The sequence below is a fragment of the Canis lupus genome, chromosome 38 (genome assembly GCF_048164855.1).
Source record: "Canis lupus baileyi chromosome 38, mCanLup2.hap1, whole genome shotgun sequence".
NCBI classification, from domain to species: Eukaryota; Metazoa; Chordata; class Mammalia; order Carnivora; family Canidae; genus Canis; species Canis lupus.
The window spans coordinates 23172979-23190808 of NC_132875.1; the positions used below are offsets into that span (position 1 = coordinate 23172979).

The 17830-nt window shown below is 49.2% G+C and overlaps 1 protein-coding gene across 2 annotated transcripts; it reads left to right on the forward strand.

Moving 5' to 3' along the window:
* Positions 1 to 1320: 1320 nt before the first annotated feature.
* On the forward strand, positions 1321 to 17734 carry GOLT1A (golgi transport 1A). Of its 2 annotated transcripts, none has more exons than XM_072814460.1 (7): positions 1321 to 1667; positions 1892 to 2383; positions 2524 to 2639; positions 13441 to 13532; positions 14620 to 14732; positions 16673 to 16736; positions 17377 to 17734. In XM_072814460.1, exons 3-7 carry the CDS (start codon positions 2615 to 2617, stop codon positions 17413 to 17415), a joined length of 333 nt encoding a protein of 110 aa, XP_072670561.1. In that variant the 5' UTR covers positions 1321 to 1667; positions 1892 to 2383; positions 2524 to 2614; the 3' UTR covers positions 17416 to 17734. The 2 variants fall into 2 exon arrangements, with proteins under 2 accessions (XP_072670561.1, XP_072670560.1); XM_072814459.1 differs by having other exon boundaries at positions 1486 to 1667; positions 14554 to 14732.
* The last annotated feature ends 96 nt before the right edge of the window (positions 17735 to 17830 follow it).

Here is a 17830-nt window from a genome sequence, read left to right on the forward strand (position 1 = left end):
TCATCCAAGACGCTGAGGTGCAGAAAGGTAAATAAAATGTGTCAGGTCTCACCAAGCTACAGCGAAGTCCGGAGCACTCTGACTTCAGAGTCCAAACTCCTAACCGACCAGTGCCTTCAATGGGGGTGGCAGCATCCCTTAGGGCAAAGTGTGGAAATCTGGGGAGCTGAGGTTACCTCAGACAAGAGGTAACCTCTCTCTCGACAAGAGACAAGATTTAGTGGCTGCAATGCACAGGGTAGATTTCCAAAATAATAACCATCCTCTATCTTGTATGACTTTAAAATGTATAAATGGACTAAACCCCCTTTCAGGACGTTAGTCATGTTGCAATTCATAATAGTACTAAGAAGAGGCACCTGGGTGGCTCAATGGTTGAGCGTCTACCTTTGGCTCAGGTTGTGGTCCTGGGGTCCTGGGATCGAGTCCCACGTCCCCCATAAATCCCATGTTGAGCTCCCTGCAGGGAGCCTGCTTCTCCCTCTGCCCATGTCTCTCTGTGTGTGTGTGTGTGTCTCTCATGAATAAATATGTAAAACCTTATTTTAAAAAATATTCACTGGAGAGAGAGTGAATGGGGGAGAAGGAGAGAATCTCAAGCAGACTCCCTGCTTTAGTGCAAAGCCCCACATGGAACTTAATCTCAGGACCCTGAGATCATGCCTTGAGCCAAATCAACAGTCCCACACTCAACGAAGTGAGGTGCCAAGGCGCCCCTAAATTGTTGGCTTTTAAATCAGTTTCATGAATAACTCTGTAAATTACCAGATGGTCGGTCATAACGGAGAAGAAGCTGAAGTGGAATCGTCTCAAAGTTGTTGCATAAACTGCTGCATGGATTGTGTGCACGAGGTAGTGTCACCCTCAACTATGGTTCATGAGGAGGATTCCAAGACGGTCTGGTCTCCCTGAGCAAGCACAGGCTCCTGTAAATAGTTAAGGCGGGGGGGGGGGGGGGTCTGAGAGAACCAATCATTAAAACAAAGATACTTGAAATGCACGAGATTTCATTAGAGAAATTTATTTCATAGGATTGCCATTCTTTACATTTTTCCGGTTTTTGCAGCCCAAGGACAAACAGCTATGTCTTAACGACTGAAGGTGTAAAGGTTTGGGGGACTCGCTGGCTTTCTCCACCACTGGACCAGGCCCCCCCCCCCCTCCTGCAGCCACTAGCCCTGAGGGGCTCGCATCACGTTTTCCTGTCCAACCCACCTCCAGTCCCCATTGCCTGCTGGGAATACCCCACCTCCACGGCGCATCAACACGACAGCATTTCAAGACAGTGATGCATGTGTCCGATGACGCCCGCCCGGGGGGAGCACGGAGAGCTATTTCAACAACACACACAGAGGACCTGCTCCATCTGCATTCAGGGCGCCTCCTCCTTGTCTCCACCTCGCCTCGCTGTGTTTTGCCTCTTTTGATTGAGGCCGTTTCCCTCTTTCTCTTTTCATATGCAAGTAATCTGGTCTGTTACTACTTACCCAACAGCTTCTATTCTTGGGTTCCTTTCCCACTGCTCTCTCATTCTCTCGGGCTGGCGCAGGGAAAGGCTTTTGTTTTGCACGTAAGGACTGTGGTTCTCTATTCCTCTTAAATTTTAAGCATATTTATTCTTCATAAGTAGGTGCAAGAAATCTGCCTGTTTCATTTATGTCTTCTGGGTAAGTCTTATTGAAAGACATCGTGCTTTATCATAAATTCTCTTTTTCCTTCTTATAATTAGTGTTTTGTTTTTTAAGTGACGTGCAGAGACTGCTCATCTCTACAAAGTTCATTTCAGGATGGAGGGGACATTACAGAGGGGATGCTGGCTCACGGAGTTTGAGAACCGTCGCTCTGCAGAGGTGGAGACGAGGTTGGAAACTATCCACCCCTCTTTTTGCAGGTCTACAGAGGAAGGAAAGGATGCGCCCTTGTCTACACAGCTGGGGGATGGACTAGAACCAGACTTCTGGAAGCATCCAGCCCTGCCCCAAGCCCAAATTCATCTTGCATCCTGCCTCGCTCAACCTCACTATCCGAAGCTGAACTCCGCCGGGGGAAAGGAAGGAGGTCGCACCCCTTGGGGTCCAGCTCCCCAGCCCCCCGACCGGGCCTGCCCGCAGCGGGTCCGCCTAGTGGCCGCCGCCCCCTGGCGTCCATCCTGGGTACCAGCGCGAAGCCCGCGGGCTGCACCTGCAGGATGAACTGCGGAGTTTTCCGAAGAGAAACACGGATTCCAAGGCTTCCCACAGCCGCCGTCGGACCGGAATAGGAGCCCGGGAGCCGAGGCCCCCTCCCCTGTACCGTCCGGGTCCTGCGGGGAGCTCGGCGGCAGCTGGACCCGGCGTCGGCAAGGAGCGGGGCGCTGGGGGCAGGTGGGCCTCGCCTCCTCCAGGTAGGCGCAGCCGCTGCCCTCGGTGCCCTCGGTGCCCTGGGCCACCAGCGGGCTGAAGAGAGCCCAGGAGGGGGAGAGGTGGGGTTTGGAGCCGGAGGGAGTTAATGATTTACCAGAGGCTCATTTCACAATTTACCAAGGGTCAGCTTCCCTGGAGCAGGCACAGGCCTGGCCCCCTCCGCTCCTCGCCCCGTGGCACTTCGACGGGAAGGCCCCCAGGCAGCCTGCGGCATGATCTCCATCAGCGAGTGGCAGAGTGAGTGGAGGGCCCGGGGCGCGGAGGGCGCAGGCTGGACGGGAGGCTCCCGGCTGGGGGCCGGGGCGGAGACACCTGCAAGGCGACCTCTGGAGCCTGAGGCTCGGAGCTGCTGTGCTGGCATCCTCCGGGCAGCAGGGCCAGGACTGGGTGTGGCTCTTCCACCTTCCGGTGGGTGGGGGTGCTCAGGACCCCTGGGTAGCCAGAGCCTGGTGGGGGGGGGACAGCAGGTTCACCGCCCCCCCAAGCTGGTCCCTTCCCCATCATGCTTCTTAGATCTGGGATGCTGCAAAGGTGGACTCAGGAGGCTCTGCCCATTGAGACATTTTCCCCACAAACTCTCAGGATCTACTGTGGCCTTGGGCTGTCGTCGTCCTCGGCGGCGTCTTCTTCTCCTTCTCCTCCTCCTCCCCCTCCCCCTCCCTCTCCTTCTTAGTCTTTTAAGTAAACTCTGCCCCAAACGTGGGGCTTGAACTCATCACCCAAGATCAAGAGCTGCATGCTCTGCCGACTGAGCCCGCCAGTCACTCCTTACCAGAAACTAAACTCCACTCCTGTCCCCAAGTTACCATACCCTCACCGCTAAATATCCTTATCCTTCCCCTTCCTCTGAGGGGAGATGGCAGGGAGGTAGTCCACAGATCTGGCAGGGGCCTGGAGAACTGTGATTTAAAGCATCTGAGGCCCAGGGTCTCATCGGTGAACTGGTGATAATATCCATTCACTGAACAAATTTGTCTCCACTACGCGCCAAGCACTGTGTTGGGTGTAGAGCACACAACAGTGCACTGAAAGGGAACAGATATGTTCCTGCTCACATGCCAGAGTGGGGGAACACGTAATCAACAGATAAAGAAATTAGTGTATAGTACGTTAGATGGTGATGTGTCCTTCAGACAAACATGAAATAGGGTATGGAAGCTAGGGACAGTGAGGCAGGAGGGTTACTGGGGTGTATAGAGTGGTTAGGAAAGGCTTTGCTAAAAAAAAAAAAAAAAAAAAAAAAAAAAAAAAAAAAAAATGGAAAGGCTTCGCTGAGAAGGTACCTTTTATCCAGAGACTGACATGAAGCAAGGAAACAAAGCTATGCAGCTGTTGGGGGTGGAGGGGTGGGGGGGGATGTTCCAGGAGAGGGAACAGCCAGTGCAAAGGCCCTGAGGTGTTGGTATAGTTATTGTGTGGTATGGCTGCAGCAAAATGAGTAAAGGCAAGAGTGGTAGGAATTTAGGTCCAGGAGGTCACTGAAAGATGAGGCTGTGTAAGAACTTTGGTTTTATCTCCACAATATGGGAAACAACTGGAAGGTTTTGTGCAGAGAACTGAGTGAGTGAGTGAGTGAGTGATATGGTTTATACATATTTTTAAAAGATCACTCTGGGTGCCAGGTTGAAAATAGGCTGCAGAGGTGTGGGGTCAGCTGCAGGGAGGACAGTTCTGAGGGGAGGAGACATGATGGAGAACACCAGGATAGTGGCAATGAAGTGGTGGCAGTGGTCAAGGCTGGATCACCTTTGAGAAAATTGCTGGAAGGATTTGCTGATGGACGTGAGTGGGAGAGAAAGAAGCAGAGAATCTGCTAGTATTTTTAGCCTGAGCAATTAGAAGGGTCAAGTTAGGTTTTAGGCATACTGAGTTTGATGTGCTGGCAGACATCCAGGTGACATGTCAAGTAGGCAGTCAGGTATGAGTCTGGAGCTCAAGGTTGAGCCCTGAGTTAGACAAATTTGGGAATTGCCAACATATAGATGGTATTTAAGACCACAAGAGTCCATGAGGTCACCTAGGGCATGGTTTCTCAGCTTCTCTACTACTGACATTTTTTAGCAGAATGATTCTTTGTTGCAGGGTGTGTCCTAGATGCCACTCCCAGTTGTGACAATGAAAAATATCTGCAGACATTGCCAAATGTCCTCTGGGGAATAGAATCGCCCTGCCCATCCCTCCAGTTGGGAACTATTGACTTACGGAATAAAAGTATAGAGAGAAGGGAGCTGTGACCTTGAGTCTGGTGGCAAGCCGACATTTTCTTAAGCCAAAGTGCGCTAAATCCTGTGAGAGGGAGAGCTGAGGAAACCAGATTTAGGTCAGGTAATGGTGAGGGGACTCAGTTTCCCCCAAGGAACTTTAAGACCTAAAGGATGAGTGTGCCTCAGGCAGATAACAGAGGAAACCGCATATACAAAGGCCCTGCGGCAGGAAGGCTCATCATAGAAACAGTGATAAAGGAATGGAAAGGAGACAGGGAGGGAGGGAGATGAAAGGGGGAGGGGGGGAAGGAAAGGAGGAAGGAAGGGGAAGGGAGATGTGGTGAGGGTATGGTAAGCAAGGGGGATGATGGCAAGAGAGGAAGATGAACAAGCAAGTCTCGGCCCCATCATGCAGGGCCTGTGAGCCAAGGTGTGGCTGGAAGGACACCGAGTCGAAGCCCGGTGGGCAGCCAGGAAGGATCCTAAGCGGTGTCCCAGCACAATTGGATTGTATGCTTTCCAAGACCCTTGATTGCAGTGTGGGGAAGGGACAGGAAGGACTCCCTGGGGAGTGTGGTAGGAGTCCAGGAAAGAGCTGATGGGCTTGGAATTGAGCAGTAAGAGTGCAGAGAAATGCACCACTTTCAAGCTACCTTAGGGAAGAAGAGGCAATAAAACTTAGCTGTGGGCTGAACAGAAGAGGGATGGCAGGAGCAGGGGGCCAGACTCAAGGATGGTCCTGGGGCTTCTGCCTCAAGCAGCTGGCTGGGGGAGGGCGGCCAGTGACATTTTTATTCATCTGGGGAAAACCAAGAAGGGCGCAGGGCTAAGGACAAAAGCCCAACAGCTGGGTTTGGACCTGTTAAGTTCAAGATGCCTCGGAGAGAGAAAACCAAGCAGAAAGGCCAAGTTAGCAGCTGGGTATGAGTTTGGCAGCTCAAAGATAGGCATGGGCTAGAAAGGGAAATATCGACGTTGTCAGCGCATGAGTGACAGCTCAAGACGCGGGAATTCGTGTGAAACAAAATGAGACGAGAAGCAAGCTTGGGCTGAACCCCTGAGCGATTGAACCCCAGGACGAAGAGAAAGAAGAAGAAGCTGCGGAAAGCGTGGTCTGGGCAGCAGGATGAAAGTCAAGGATACGGTGTCCTGGGAGCCAAGGGAGGATATTTTAAGAAGGGAGCGGCCAGGTGACAGGTGAGAGCCGACATCCTTCCATTGGATGTGGGACCTCAGACATGGTTGGTGGCCAAAGCCAGGGCCATTCCTGTGGACGGGCCTGGGGGTGCAAGTGGGTTGGTTAAGGCATTTTTTTTTTTTAATTTTATTTATTTGAGGAAAAGAGAGAGAGAACAAGCAGGGGGAGGCGCAGAGGAACAAACTGACTCCTCACTGAGCAGGGAGCCTGATGTGGGGCCAGATCTCAGGACCCTGAGACCGTGACCTGAGTGGAAGTCAGCGCTTAACCGACTGAACCACCCAGCGTCCTGAAAAGCACATTTTCTGGAGCCAGAGAACTGGGTTCAAACCCTGGTTCTGCCAGCTACTGGCTGTGTAGCCCTGGGCAAGTGACTTAACCCCTCGGTGAAATGGGCCTAACAGTGCAGGAGGGTTTCCGACCTAACGAACTTCGTAGGCCATTATAAAGACGAAATGCAAGTAAATATATGCAACGTGCTTAGACTGTGCCTGGCACAGGGTGCTCATTTGCATTAGCAGTAACCACTGTTAATCACTGTTGTTAATTTTTTTTTAAGATTTTATTTATTTATTCATGAGAGACACAGAGAGAGAGGCAGAGACACAGGCAGAGGGAGAAGCAGGCTCCCTGTGGGGAGCCCGGTGTGGGACTCGATCCCGGGACCCTGGGATCATGACCTGGGCCTTAAGGGAGGCGCTCAACCACAGAGCCCCCAGGTGCCCCTTCACTGTTGTTAATTTTGAAAGTGAAGGAAGGCTCTTTCTCTTCCCATTCCTGTCCTTCCTCTTCTCATTCCAGATTTGGTCCTAAAGCCATGAAGGTGGCAGGGGGAGGGTGGTGCCCAGAGCAGGAGTCAGAGCCCCCACCGGGTGACAAGGGTGTTCACACTGAAGGCGACTGTCTACCAGGCAGGGTGAGGAGGGCATCCTGGCAGGGTGGGGATAGGGGCTGGAGAGTGACTCTGGTGGGGGGCCCAGCAGATGCCACCGGGTGGAGCGACGGAGGACACATCAGCTCCAGCTCACCTCTAGCAGGGGGAGCGCTGCCCATCTGGCTGGCTCCGGGGCAAGGTGGCTGCAGGCACTTGTGACACTCGTGGGGACATGGACTCTCCCGCCCTCTCTGCCACTGTTGCTGCCCCAAGGAGAACTTCAGGAGCAACCCCAGTAGGTAACAACTGAAGCTACAGAGCTCCTGCCATTGAGAGGCAGAGCAAAGTCTGAGGCTGGGGTACGAGAAACACATGTTGTGACTCTTCTGTGAGGTTTCCTGTCCACGGTATAATTTTCCCACTGAACGCTGGAAAGCAGTAGGCTGCTCCCATCACAGGAAAATTCCGGAATTGAACCAGCCCTTAAGAAAGAATGTGGGACAGTGTAGAAAAGTAATAACTATGCAGACCAGTATATCATTATTGCCGGAGATAGTAGAATACGGGAGAGAAAGCATAGTGGGAACCTGAGAAACTTGCACTGTCTCTACAAAATGAGCAAGAGGCTATTCTTAAATGTTTACAGGATGAGCATATGGATATTTTAACACAACAAAATGAAGGGGCGCCTGGGCGGCTCAGTGGCTGAGCCTCTGCCTTCAGCTCAGGGTGTGATCCCGGGGTCCTGGAATCAAGTCCCACATCGGGCTCCCTGCATGGAGCCTGCTTCTCCCTCTGCTTGTGTCTCTGCCTCTCTCTGTGTGTCTATGAATAAATAAATAAAATCTTTAAAAAAGAAAGAAAGAAAGAAAGAAAATCCAATAAGATATTCACGTTGTGTTTCCACACTAAAACATTTACAAAAGGAGATAGAAGGGAAGGTCATATCATCAGAATGAGAATCGATGGTGTATTTTTATGGCAGGTGCAAGCTAGTAACAGGTACTTCTATTTATTTTTTTTAAGATTTTATTTATTCATGAGAGATACACAGAGAGAGGCAGAGGCAGAGACACAGGCAGAGGGAGAAGCAGGCTCCATGCAGAGAGCCCAATGCAGGACTCGATCCCAAAGGCAGATGCCCAACCACTGAGCCACCCAGGTGTCCCAACAAGTATTTTTAAAACAGGCATAAAAACTTAAAATTTTGCTATTCAGATTAAAGAAGCAGGGTTGCAGTCTTCCTCCACTATATCCTAGCCTATGTAAAATTATCGTGATAAAGTAGTTGGGCTCTGAGATCCTCAACTTAGTGTGTTTGAGGATTTAAAAAAAAAAAATCATGCAATATGGAAAGATAATGCAACCTTTATAATGACCAAAAAGTCTATACTCTGCTTGGTGTCCTGGGTTCTAGGGCCTGTAATTCAAGCAGGTGTTACTGGGAAGTAAACGTAGGAAACAAATCTTTATAGATCACAGAGGTTTGTCAGAAAAAAAGAGGAATCAGCCATAGAAGATGGAGTCTGGGCAGCTGGATGATGTGATGAGAGAGAAGATGTTGCCTTGGGTCCTAACAAAATCCAGTTCTGCCAAAAGGGAGACCCAGTGAGACTGGCACATTTTTCTGTACTATGTGTTAAATGAGGTTTTGGTCTGTAATTTGAATGATAAGTCTCATCCTTATTTTTTTTTAAGATTTTATTTTTAACTAACCTCTACACCCAACGTGGGGGTCAAACTCTGATCCCGAAGTCAAGAGTCACATGCTCTACTGACTGAACCAGCCAGGAGCCCTTAATCTCATCTCTATGTTTTTAATGATTCTTTTAAATAAATCCTTTGGCCTCATTTCTGTACTGAAACTGATCCTAATACTCTTAAAATCTGTACAGTAACAGATTATAAAAAATGAAGGGAATAGTGTTGTTTCATTTTCCTTCCATTATAAACAGAACTTTGCCAGTTAAGTCTAGTCTCAAAGATTTTGTTTTTGTTATATTTTTACATTCTGCCTCTGAACAACCAGACTTTTAACAACCTTTTACAACTGTCTATAAAAGCATGGCAACAATACTAATTCCGTAGGTATTGTGAGGACCAATTCTAAGATGTTAGTTAATGAGTCCAGTAAAAGTTTTTTCTTTAAAAATTACTTATATGGGGTGGCTGGTGGCTCATTGGTTAAGTGTCGCCTTTGGCTCAGATTGCAATCCCCAAGTCTTGGGATCGAGCCCCTCTTGGGTTCCCTGCTCAGTGGGGAGCCTGCTTCTCCCTCTCCTTCTGCAGCTCCCCCTGCTTGTGCTCTCTCTCTCTTTCCCTGTCAAATAAATAAATAAAATATTCTTTAAATTTTTTTTAATAAAATAAATCAAAAAATAAAAATTACCTATATGTTCCCTTAAAAAAAATTAAGCCAACTTTAATTTTTAAAATGTAAGCCATTTTTTAAAGTTTATGTTTTAGTAATCTCTACACCCAACGTGGGGCTCAAGCTCACGACTCCAAGATCAAGTGTCGCATGCTCCACTGACTGAGCCAGCTGGATGCTTCTAAAAATTAAGTCATTTTTAATAAAGTTATACATGGGGATCCCTGGGTGGCTCAGCAGTTTAGTGCCTGCCTTTGGCCCAGGGCTGATCCTGGAGTCTCGGGATCGAGTCCCACATCGAGCTCCCTGTATGGAGCCTGCTTCTCCCTCTGCCTGTGTCTCTGCCTCTCTCTCCTTTTGTGTCTCTCATGAATAAATAAAATCTTAAAAAAAAAATAAAGTTATACATGTTGTATTCTAAGAAGACACTCTTAACATATCATACCATATCATTTATAATAAAAAGAAAATAAAGCATTCTAGCTATATGAAGTAGATAAAGTAAGTTGCAAAACTGTACAATGTAAACTTGAAGTGATACAATATCATCAGTAATTCTTTCAAAGAAGGCAACAGAATTCCATTTATAATGCCATCCAAAAGATGGGGCACCTGGGTGGCTCCGTGGTTGAGCATCTACCTTTGGCTCAGGGAGTGATCCCAGGGTGCTGGGATTGAGTCCCGCATCAGGCTCCCTACAGGGAGCCCGCTTCTCCCTCTGCCTATGTCTCTGTCTCTCTCTCTGTCTTTTGTGAATAAATAAAATCTTTTTTAAAAATACCATCAAAAAACAAAAAATAAAAATAAAAATACCATCAAAAAGAGGGGCACCTCAGTGGCTCAGTTGATTAAGCATCTGCCTTCAGCTCAGGTCATGATCCCAGGTCCTGGGATTGAACCTTGCGTGGGCTCCCTGCTCAGTGGGGAGTCTACTTCTCCCTCTCAATCTGACTCACTGCTCAGTCTGTCTCTCACTCTCTCTCTCTCTCTCTCTCAAATAAATAGAAATATTTTTAAAAATCATCAAAAAGAATAAAATACTTAGGAACAAATTTAACCAGGGAGGCAAAAGACTTACTGAAAACCACTAAATGTTGCTGAAGAAAAATTTAAAAGACACAAATAAATAGAAAGGCATCCCTTGTTTATGGATTGTAAGATTTAATATTGTTAAAATGTCAGTACCACCCAAAGCAATCCACGGCTTCAGTGTGATTTCTATCAAAATCCCAAAGGCATTTTTTGTGGAAATAGAAAAATCCATCGCAAAATGCATATGGAACCACAAGAGATCTCAAATAGTGAAAACAATCTGGAAAGAGAACAAAGTTGGAGGTCTCACACTTCCTGATTTCAAAACTTATTACAAAACTACAGTAATCAGAACAGTGTGGGACTATCATAGAGATAGACACATAGACCAAGGTGACAGAGTAGAGAGCCCAGAAATAGACTCGGGTAAAAATGGCCAAATGATCTTAAACAAGGGTACCAAGACCATTCAGTGGGGAAATGGCAGTCTTTTCAACAAATGATGTTGGGCAAACTGGACATCCACGTGCAAAAGAATGAGGTTGAACCTGTACTTTATACCATCTGCAAAAATTAACTCAAAGTTTATCTTAATTCCAAGTAAAAGCTAAAACTATAAAGCTCTTAAAGAAAACTTAGGAGAAAAGCTTCATGACACTGGAATTGACCATGATTTCTTAGATTGGAAACCAAAAATATAGGCAACTGGGGGAAAAGTAGTTAAATTGGAGTATAACAAAAGTCAAAATTTTGCTGCATCAAAGGACATGACCAACAGTGAAAAGTATATAAAGAACTAATTCAACAACACAACAAAAAAAAAGCCCCAAATGACTTGTTAAAATGGGCAAAGGACTTGAATTGAGAGTCCTCTAAAGATATACAGATGGCCAACAGGCACATGAAAAAAAGCTCGTCATCGCTCATCAAGGAATGCAAATCAAAACCACAATGAGATGCCACCTCATGCCCATTAAGATGGATGCTATCAAAAACAAAACAAAAAACAATGTTGGTGAGGATGTGGAGAAATTGGAATCCTTGTGCCCTGTTAGTGGGAACGTAAACTGGTGTGGCTGCTCTGGAAAACAGCATGGAGGCCCCTCAGAAACTTAAAAATAGAACTACTGTATCATCCAGCAATCCCACTTCTGGGTATATACCCAAAAGAAGTGAAGGCCGAATCTTGAAAAGATCTTCGTTTCCCCATGTTCACAGCAGCATTATTTACAGCAGCCAAAAGGTAGAAGCCATCCAAGTTCCACCCGCAGATGAGCAGGAAAATAAAATGCCTTATAAACATACAATGAATTATTACTCAGCCTTAAAAAGGAGGAAATTATGATCCATGCTATAGCGTGAATGACCCTTGAGGCCGTTGTGCTAAGTAATGTTAACCAGTCACATGAAAACACTGTCTCATTCCCAGATGAGCTACCTAGAGAAGTCAGATCATAGAAAGAGAAAGCAGAGTGGTGGCTGCCAGGGGCTGGCAGGAGAGAATGGGGAGTCAGTGTTTATGGAGACAGAGTTTCAGTTTTGCATGATGAGTCCTGGAGATGGACGGTGGTGACGGTTGCCCAACAATGTGAATGTACTTCACACTACTGGGTGTACACTTAAACATGCTTAAGATGCTAAATTTGATGTATATTTTATCACCATTTAAAGTGGGAGTGTAATTCAATTTAAAAATGAAGCGGCCCAATGAATGGTCATTTGTTGACTATCAGAGTAGCAAAGATAAATAAGAATTGACCATTTTGTGTGATGGAGAGGGTTTCAGAAAAAAAGCAACTTCATATCCTGTTATTGTTACTACTCTCCCTGGGGGAAGCAATCTGAAATATGTGTCAATATGTCATAGATGGGGATCCCTGGGTGGCGCAGCAGTTTGGCGCCTGCCTTTGGCCCAGGGCGCGATCCTGGAGTCCTGGGATCGAGTCCCACGTTGGGCTCCCTGCATGGAGTCTGCTTCTCCCTCCTCCTGAGTCTCTGCCTCTCTCTCTGTCTCTCTCTCTCTCTCTCTCTCTCTGTTACTATCATAAGTAAATAAAAATTTTAAAAAATATGTCAAAGATGTAGCCCTTGAACAAAAAAGGGATCCCTAATATCCTGCCCTTGTAAGCTGTGCTTGCTAGCTCTCAGCAAACTCCTGCAGCTTCAGAACTTGCCCTGAGACATAAAGCAAAACCACACGCTACAAAGTGGGATGGGGCGCTGTCGCTGTGGGTCCAACCTGGTGCAGAACTGCCCAGTCACGGGACTGACATCAGAGGAACCCCAGGGGCATAAGGATGGGGGGCGGGGAGTGGGCCACGGCGGGAGGGGAGGTACAGAATGTGACGCTGGGGTACACACTCCCAGGTGAGCACATTCCATTTTTCCAACCAAGTGTGAAATGTCATCAGCTGAAAGCTGGGAACCGGGGCATTTAGAGAAGGAAGCACACAGTGTGAAGAGTTGTCTAGGAGGGCAAACCTGTTCAGAAACTGAGAAGGGGATCCCTGGGTGGCTCAGTGGTTGAGGATCTGCCTTCAGCCCAGGGCATGATCCCACGGTCCCAGGATCCAGTCCCACATCGGGCTCCTTTCATGGAGCCTCCTTCTCCCTCTGCCTCTCTTTCTCTGTGTGTGTGTGTCTCTCATGAATTAATAAAAAGAAAGAAAGAGAGAGAGAGAAAAAAAGAAAGAGAAAGAAAGAAAGAAGAAAGAAAGAAAGAAAGAAAGAAAGAAAGAAAGAAAGAAAGAAAGAAAGAAAGAAAGAGGGAAGGAAGGAAGGAAGGAAGGAAGGAAGAAAGAAAAGAAAAGAAAAGAAAAGAAAAGAAAAGAAAAGAAAAGAAAAGAAAAGAAAAGAAAAGAAAAGAAAAGAAAAGAAAAGAAAAGAAAAGAGAAAGAAATTGAGCAGGACAGCTGGGCAGTTCTAAGCCTTTTCGGGGCTGATAGTCCTGAGCTGTGAGTGGCGCCCACCTGCCTGGGCATGAGTTGGACCAGAGAGGACCACAGAGACCCAACCCTGGCCATTATCTGGACAATGTAGCATTTGCAAACAAGAGGCAGCTGCAAATAAAAAGCAGTAAGGGAAGCACTAGCAACCTCACAGAGCCATGGTGAGGACAGGATGCCACAGAACTGACCAGCAGTGTGCCGGTGCGAAACCTAAATCTGTGTCTGCCCTTCCTTTCCCTTCCCATCCCATTACCCTCCCCCAGCATGGAAGCTGAGAATCCTGGGTGGAAATGGGACCACCTCATCCCCCACCCCCCGGGGGGCAGCTGTCCAGTGGCAGTGGGGGAAGTTTCCAGCATCCCAACCTGCTCCTCAAAGTCCACCCCACCCCAACCTTCTTGCCCATTGCAGAGATTGGTGTGGGTACCACTGGCTTCGGCATCTTCTTCATCCTCTTTGGAATACTCCTGTACTTTGATTCGGTGCTCCTGGCCTTCGGAAACGTGAGTCCCCCAGCCTGCATACCTCCCCTCACCAACCTACCTGAGGTCTCTACTGCCTGGGAGGCCAGTCCCAAGTTCATTCGGATTGTGCCCATCCAGGGGTCAACAACATCAAGTCCAGGCAGGTGAGGGTGTCTGGGGATGGACAGTGAGGTGTGCTGGGCACAGAGAATCTGAGGATGTGGATTCTCGTGGGAAGCTCTGGGTGAGGCCCCACAGGTATCAAGATGAATCGGCTGCCATCCCTGCCAATGGAATACCCTTATCTAGGGCCAGGGACATAACATGAACAGACATGACCAGGAAAGAAGGCAGGGGCAGCTATAAAGTCACAGTAAGATAAACACATCTCATATAAAACAAGGTGCCTGAAGGAAAGAAAGCATGCCCAGTTGGAGAAGGATGAAAAGGAATTTAGAAAATAAATGGGTGTGAAGGGGGATGAAGCCTTTCCAGGCAGATGGAACAGCAAGAGAAAAGGTATAGAGAAAGGGAGAGAAGGCATGGAACATGCTGGAAGGAAACCAGAGTGTTCCACCTAGGCACTCCTGAGAGACCCTTAGGACCCAAGCTGAAGACAGAGCCTGGCCAGACAGTGGAGCCCCGATGGTTCCGTGTGACTCTGGGTACGGCTGCCTAACCTGTATACACCCCAGGGTTCACCTCTGTAAAATGGAGAGAATCTATCCATCCCGCCTTCTTTGTGAGGCGTGATGAGAAGTGAAATCATGTTATGAAAAAGTGCTTGGGATCCAAGAAGTTAGGTTGAATTGGGTGAGCAGCTGGAGAGCAGAGTTCTCCTTGTCCACCCCTATCTCTGGGAAGCTCTGCTCCTAACAAGCAGAAATTACTCAAGGCTCTGGGACGTTGCCACACCGTGGGGTCACCCTTTCTAGTGTGTCTCTCCTTGAAGAGTTAGAAAGTCCTGCCCCACGTCTGATGTGGGGCGCCAGGCCTGGCCCCCCAACCCCACGGCAGGTGCTGGCTTTGCTCTCATGCTTCTCTCCCTCCCTCCCCGCAGCTACTGTTCCTGACCGGCCTCTTGCTCATCATCGGCCTGAGGAAGACCTTTTCCTTCTTCTTCCAGAGGCACAAGCTCAAAGGGACCAGTTTCTTCTTGGGGGGTGTGGTCATCGTGCTTCTCCGCTGGCCCCTCCTGGGCATGTTACTGGAAACCTATGGATTTCTAAGCCTCTTCAAGTGAGTGCAGGTCTCCTTTTCCTGGATGAGCCCATCAGGGCCCCTGAGTAGCTGAGATCACCCCACTAGGTTTGGGCAGCACAACCCGCAGGGTGTGCAGAAGCTGGGACTTTATCCTGCAGATGGGAGCCATGGAAGGATTGAAAAGGCAAGTGGGACATCAGGCAGACCCTTAGAAAGACCCTTTCAAGAGCGGGATAAAGGACAAATCAGGGGAATCGGCCCATCCATCAGCAAACATTAAGCACCTGTGGGGTTACCTGTCCCCAAAGAGGGGACACAGGGCCTGCCTTCAAGTTGACCAGCAGAGAGGAAGGACAGTGAACTAGCACTCCCCTGGCCTCTCATGCCCCAAGGCCATCTCTACAACCTCCTGCTTGACTGCTCTCTATAGATAAGGACACCAGCTCAGAGGGGCTGTCCCCTGCCCAAGGTCTCACAAATAGTAAGCAGAGGATCTGGGATGGATGCAGGCATGCCTGGCTGCTGGCCCCACATGCCTCGGCCTGGCCGGTGGCAGCCTGGCCTGCTGAAAAGCTAATCAGAAGTCAGTGAAGATGTATGGCCACTGCCAGGGCCAGGAGGGATCTTAGAGGAAGCAGGACCCAAGACAGGCCCTGGGGACAGGCAGGCTTTCAGAGGAGACTGGAAGGTGTTTAAGGAAAAGAAAGGATGCTGGGGAAGGAGGGGCGAGGGAGGCAAGACTCCCAGTGTCTCTGGGGACAGGGATGAGGGGGAGCTAGAAGAAGCATGGCTTGTGGAATCATGGGAAGGAGCTGGGGTCAGGACCCTCCATTTGTTCAGTGCAGCCTTGAAAAGACCTTGATTAGCCTGAATGCCCCAGACCTCCTAGACATCATACAATGTGGCTTCAAGAAACTAAATCTTCTCACACAAGCTCTGCCATCCACTTATTTAATACTTAAAACTGTCATCATTCAGTCATTTATTCAGATAGTCAAAAACATAAAAAGTACCTAGTGCATATGCCAAATGCAGAGCTAGGTGTAGGAATGTGGCGCTAAATAGGGAGAAACTTCCTGAGGAACTTGAAACCTAGTTGAGAAGACAAATTCTGACAATAGTGACCATATATCAAGAGATTAGATGCATGAGTGCGGCCACTGCAGATTCAGTTGTTCAAACCAACAGCAAACCTAGACAACCCTGACAACAGCACCGTTGTCAAAAATCGCCAAAATCGGAGTTGTAAGGGAGGTCAGAGATGCCGGCGAACCTCAGGAAACGAAGCCCAAGGAAAGGATTCTCAGCCAGAATCCAAATTTCTAACCCTGTCGCCTGTCGCCTCTCCACACACGGGGCTCACTCCGCATGCCGACCTCAGTGGCTCCAAGCCCTTTGAAGGATCCCACTTATGTGCCTGGCAGGCCTTGCCAGGGTGTGTCTGATAAGCGTGGGGGTGCCAAGAGCACAGGGTGGCTGCGTGCACGGGGATGCCGCGGCGTGTGGGGAGCACAGCCTCCAGTGGCCCCCTGTGCCTGCAGCCCCTGAGACCTGCAGCAGGTGGTGCACACCCAGTCCAGGGAGGCAAACTCCGTCAGAGTAGCACAAGCAACAGCTCCCCCAGATTTCTTTACATAAGGCCCTATGATGTAGACACTATTATTATTAGCGTCATTTACAGCTGGAAGCTGAGATACAGAGAAGTTAAGGAATTTGCCCAAGTTTATATGACACCAGTACATGGTAGAGCCAAGATTTAAACCCAAGGAGCCTGGCCCCAGTCCCTTTATTCTTGACCACTTCGCAGGATTGCCTCCCCAAAACCAGGGGTGCAGAACCAAGCCTGCTCCTGGTGTGCCCCGGGGGCCCCCCTTCTTGGGAACCAAAGCTGGAGCCTTTGGGTGCACCTCAGCCCAAATGCCCTCCCCTCTCCCCCGAGGCCATCGCTGACCCCTCTCCCCACCCTCTGCTCTTAGGGGCTTTTTCCCTGTCGTCTTTGGCTTCCTGGGCAATGCCTCTGACATCCCCTTCCTGAGTGTGGTAAGTGGATTTTGCATGTGGCTTGGTGGTGGCCTTGGGGTGGGGGGCCCCGCTGAGACAGCTGCCCCTGTGCTGTGGACCCTTCCCCATCTCCCCCAAGCTCCTTTCCCCAGGCTGACCATCTTGGGCTCCTCTTCCCCTCCCCCACACCCTCTCCTCCACTTGACAAGAGCAGATGAGGAGAGGGGATGTGGGAGCGTTGTGTCTGGGCGTGGGTGTAGAGGAAAGTGGCTATTCATAGCTCCTTATTAGAGCCAAAGAAACAGAGTCAGAGAGCCTAGGTGACCCAGCCAGAAAGTGCTAGAGATTTCGGGGGAGCTGGCTGAGTCTGTGCCCCACGCACAGAGAGGATGTCTGACAGCCAGTGACAGCAGAAGCAGGTGCTTTGCTGTCCTTGGGGCAGGCGTGGGGCAGTGGTCCCCAGGCCTCACCCCTCCCTCCCTTTCCCTAAAGCATATTTTCTGACAGAATAGAGCCCTTCGAGAAGGGCCCTGCAGCCAGCTGGCTCACCCCTGGCCTCCTCTCTCTGTCTGCACTTGGTACCGCCCCCAGCTCTGAGGGCCCGCTCCACAATAACCTAGATGGATATGGAGTGTGCTCCTCACTCTTTGTCTAAAGTAATGATTCTTGGCTCCCACAGCTGTTCCGGAGGCTTCAGGGCACCAGCTCAATGGTCTGAACAGCAGGGATGAGCTCCTTGAACTTGGATCATTGGTCGAGGGGGCTGGAAAGGAAATGGGGGCCGCCCCGACCCTGCATTGACTCATCTCCCCCATCATACTCAGACCTCTCCAAGTCCAGACGGAAGGACAGAGTTAAATGACTGACCTCAGATCCCCAAGTCACCTCAAAAGGCTGTGGGCATGTTTGACAGCAGAGATGAGGTGGGGGGCAGGTGTGGACACCAAGACCAGACTGGGGCTGGTATCATATCCTGCCCTGTATTTCTGGGAGGAAAGCAAAGATTAAATCGCCAAGCTGTGTGTCTGAGACTCGAAGTCACTGTCTCTAGCCTCTTGAGTCTGGTCCCTGGCTCGGGGCAGGCCGACACAGCATCCCACGGAGTGAGGGGCAGGCCTGCTCTTGTAGGCTAG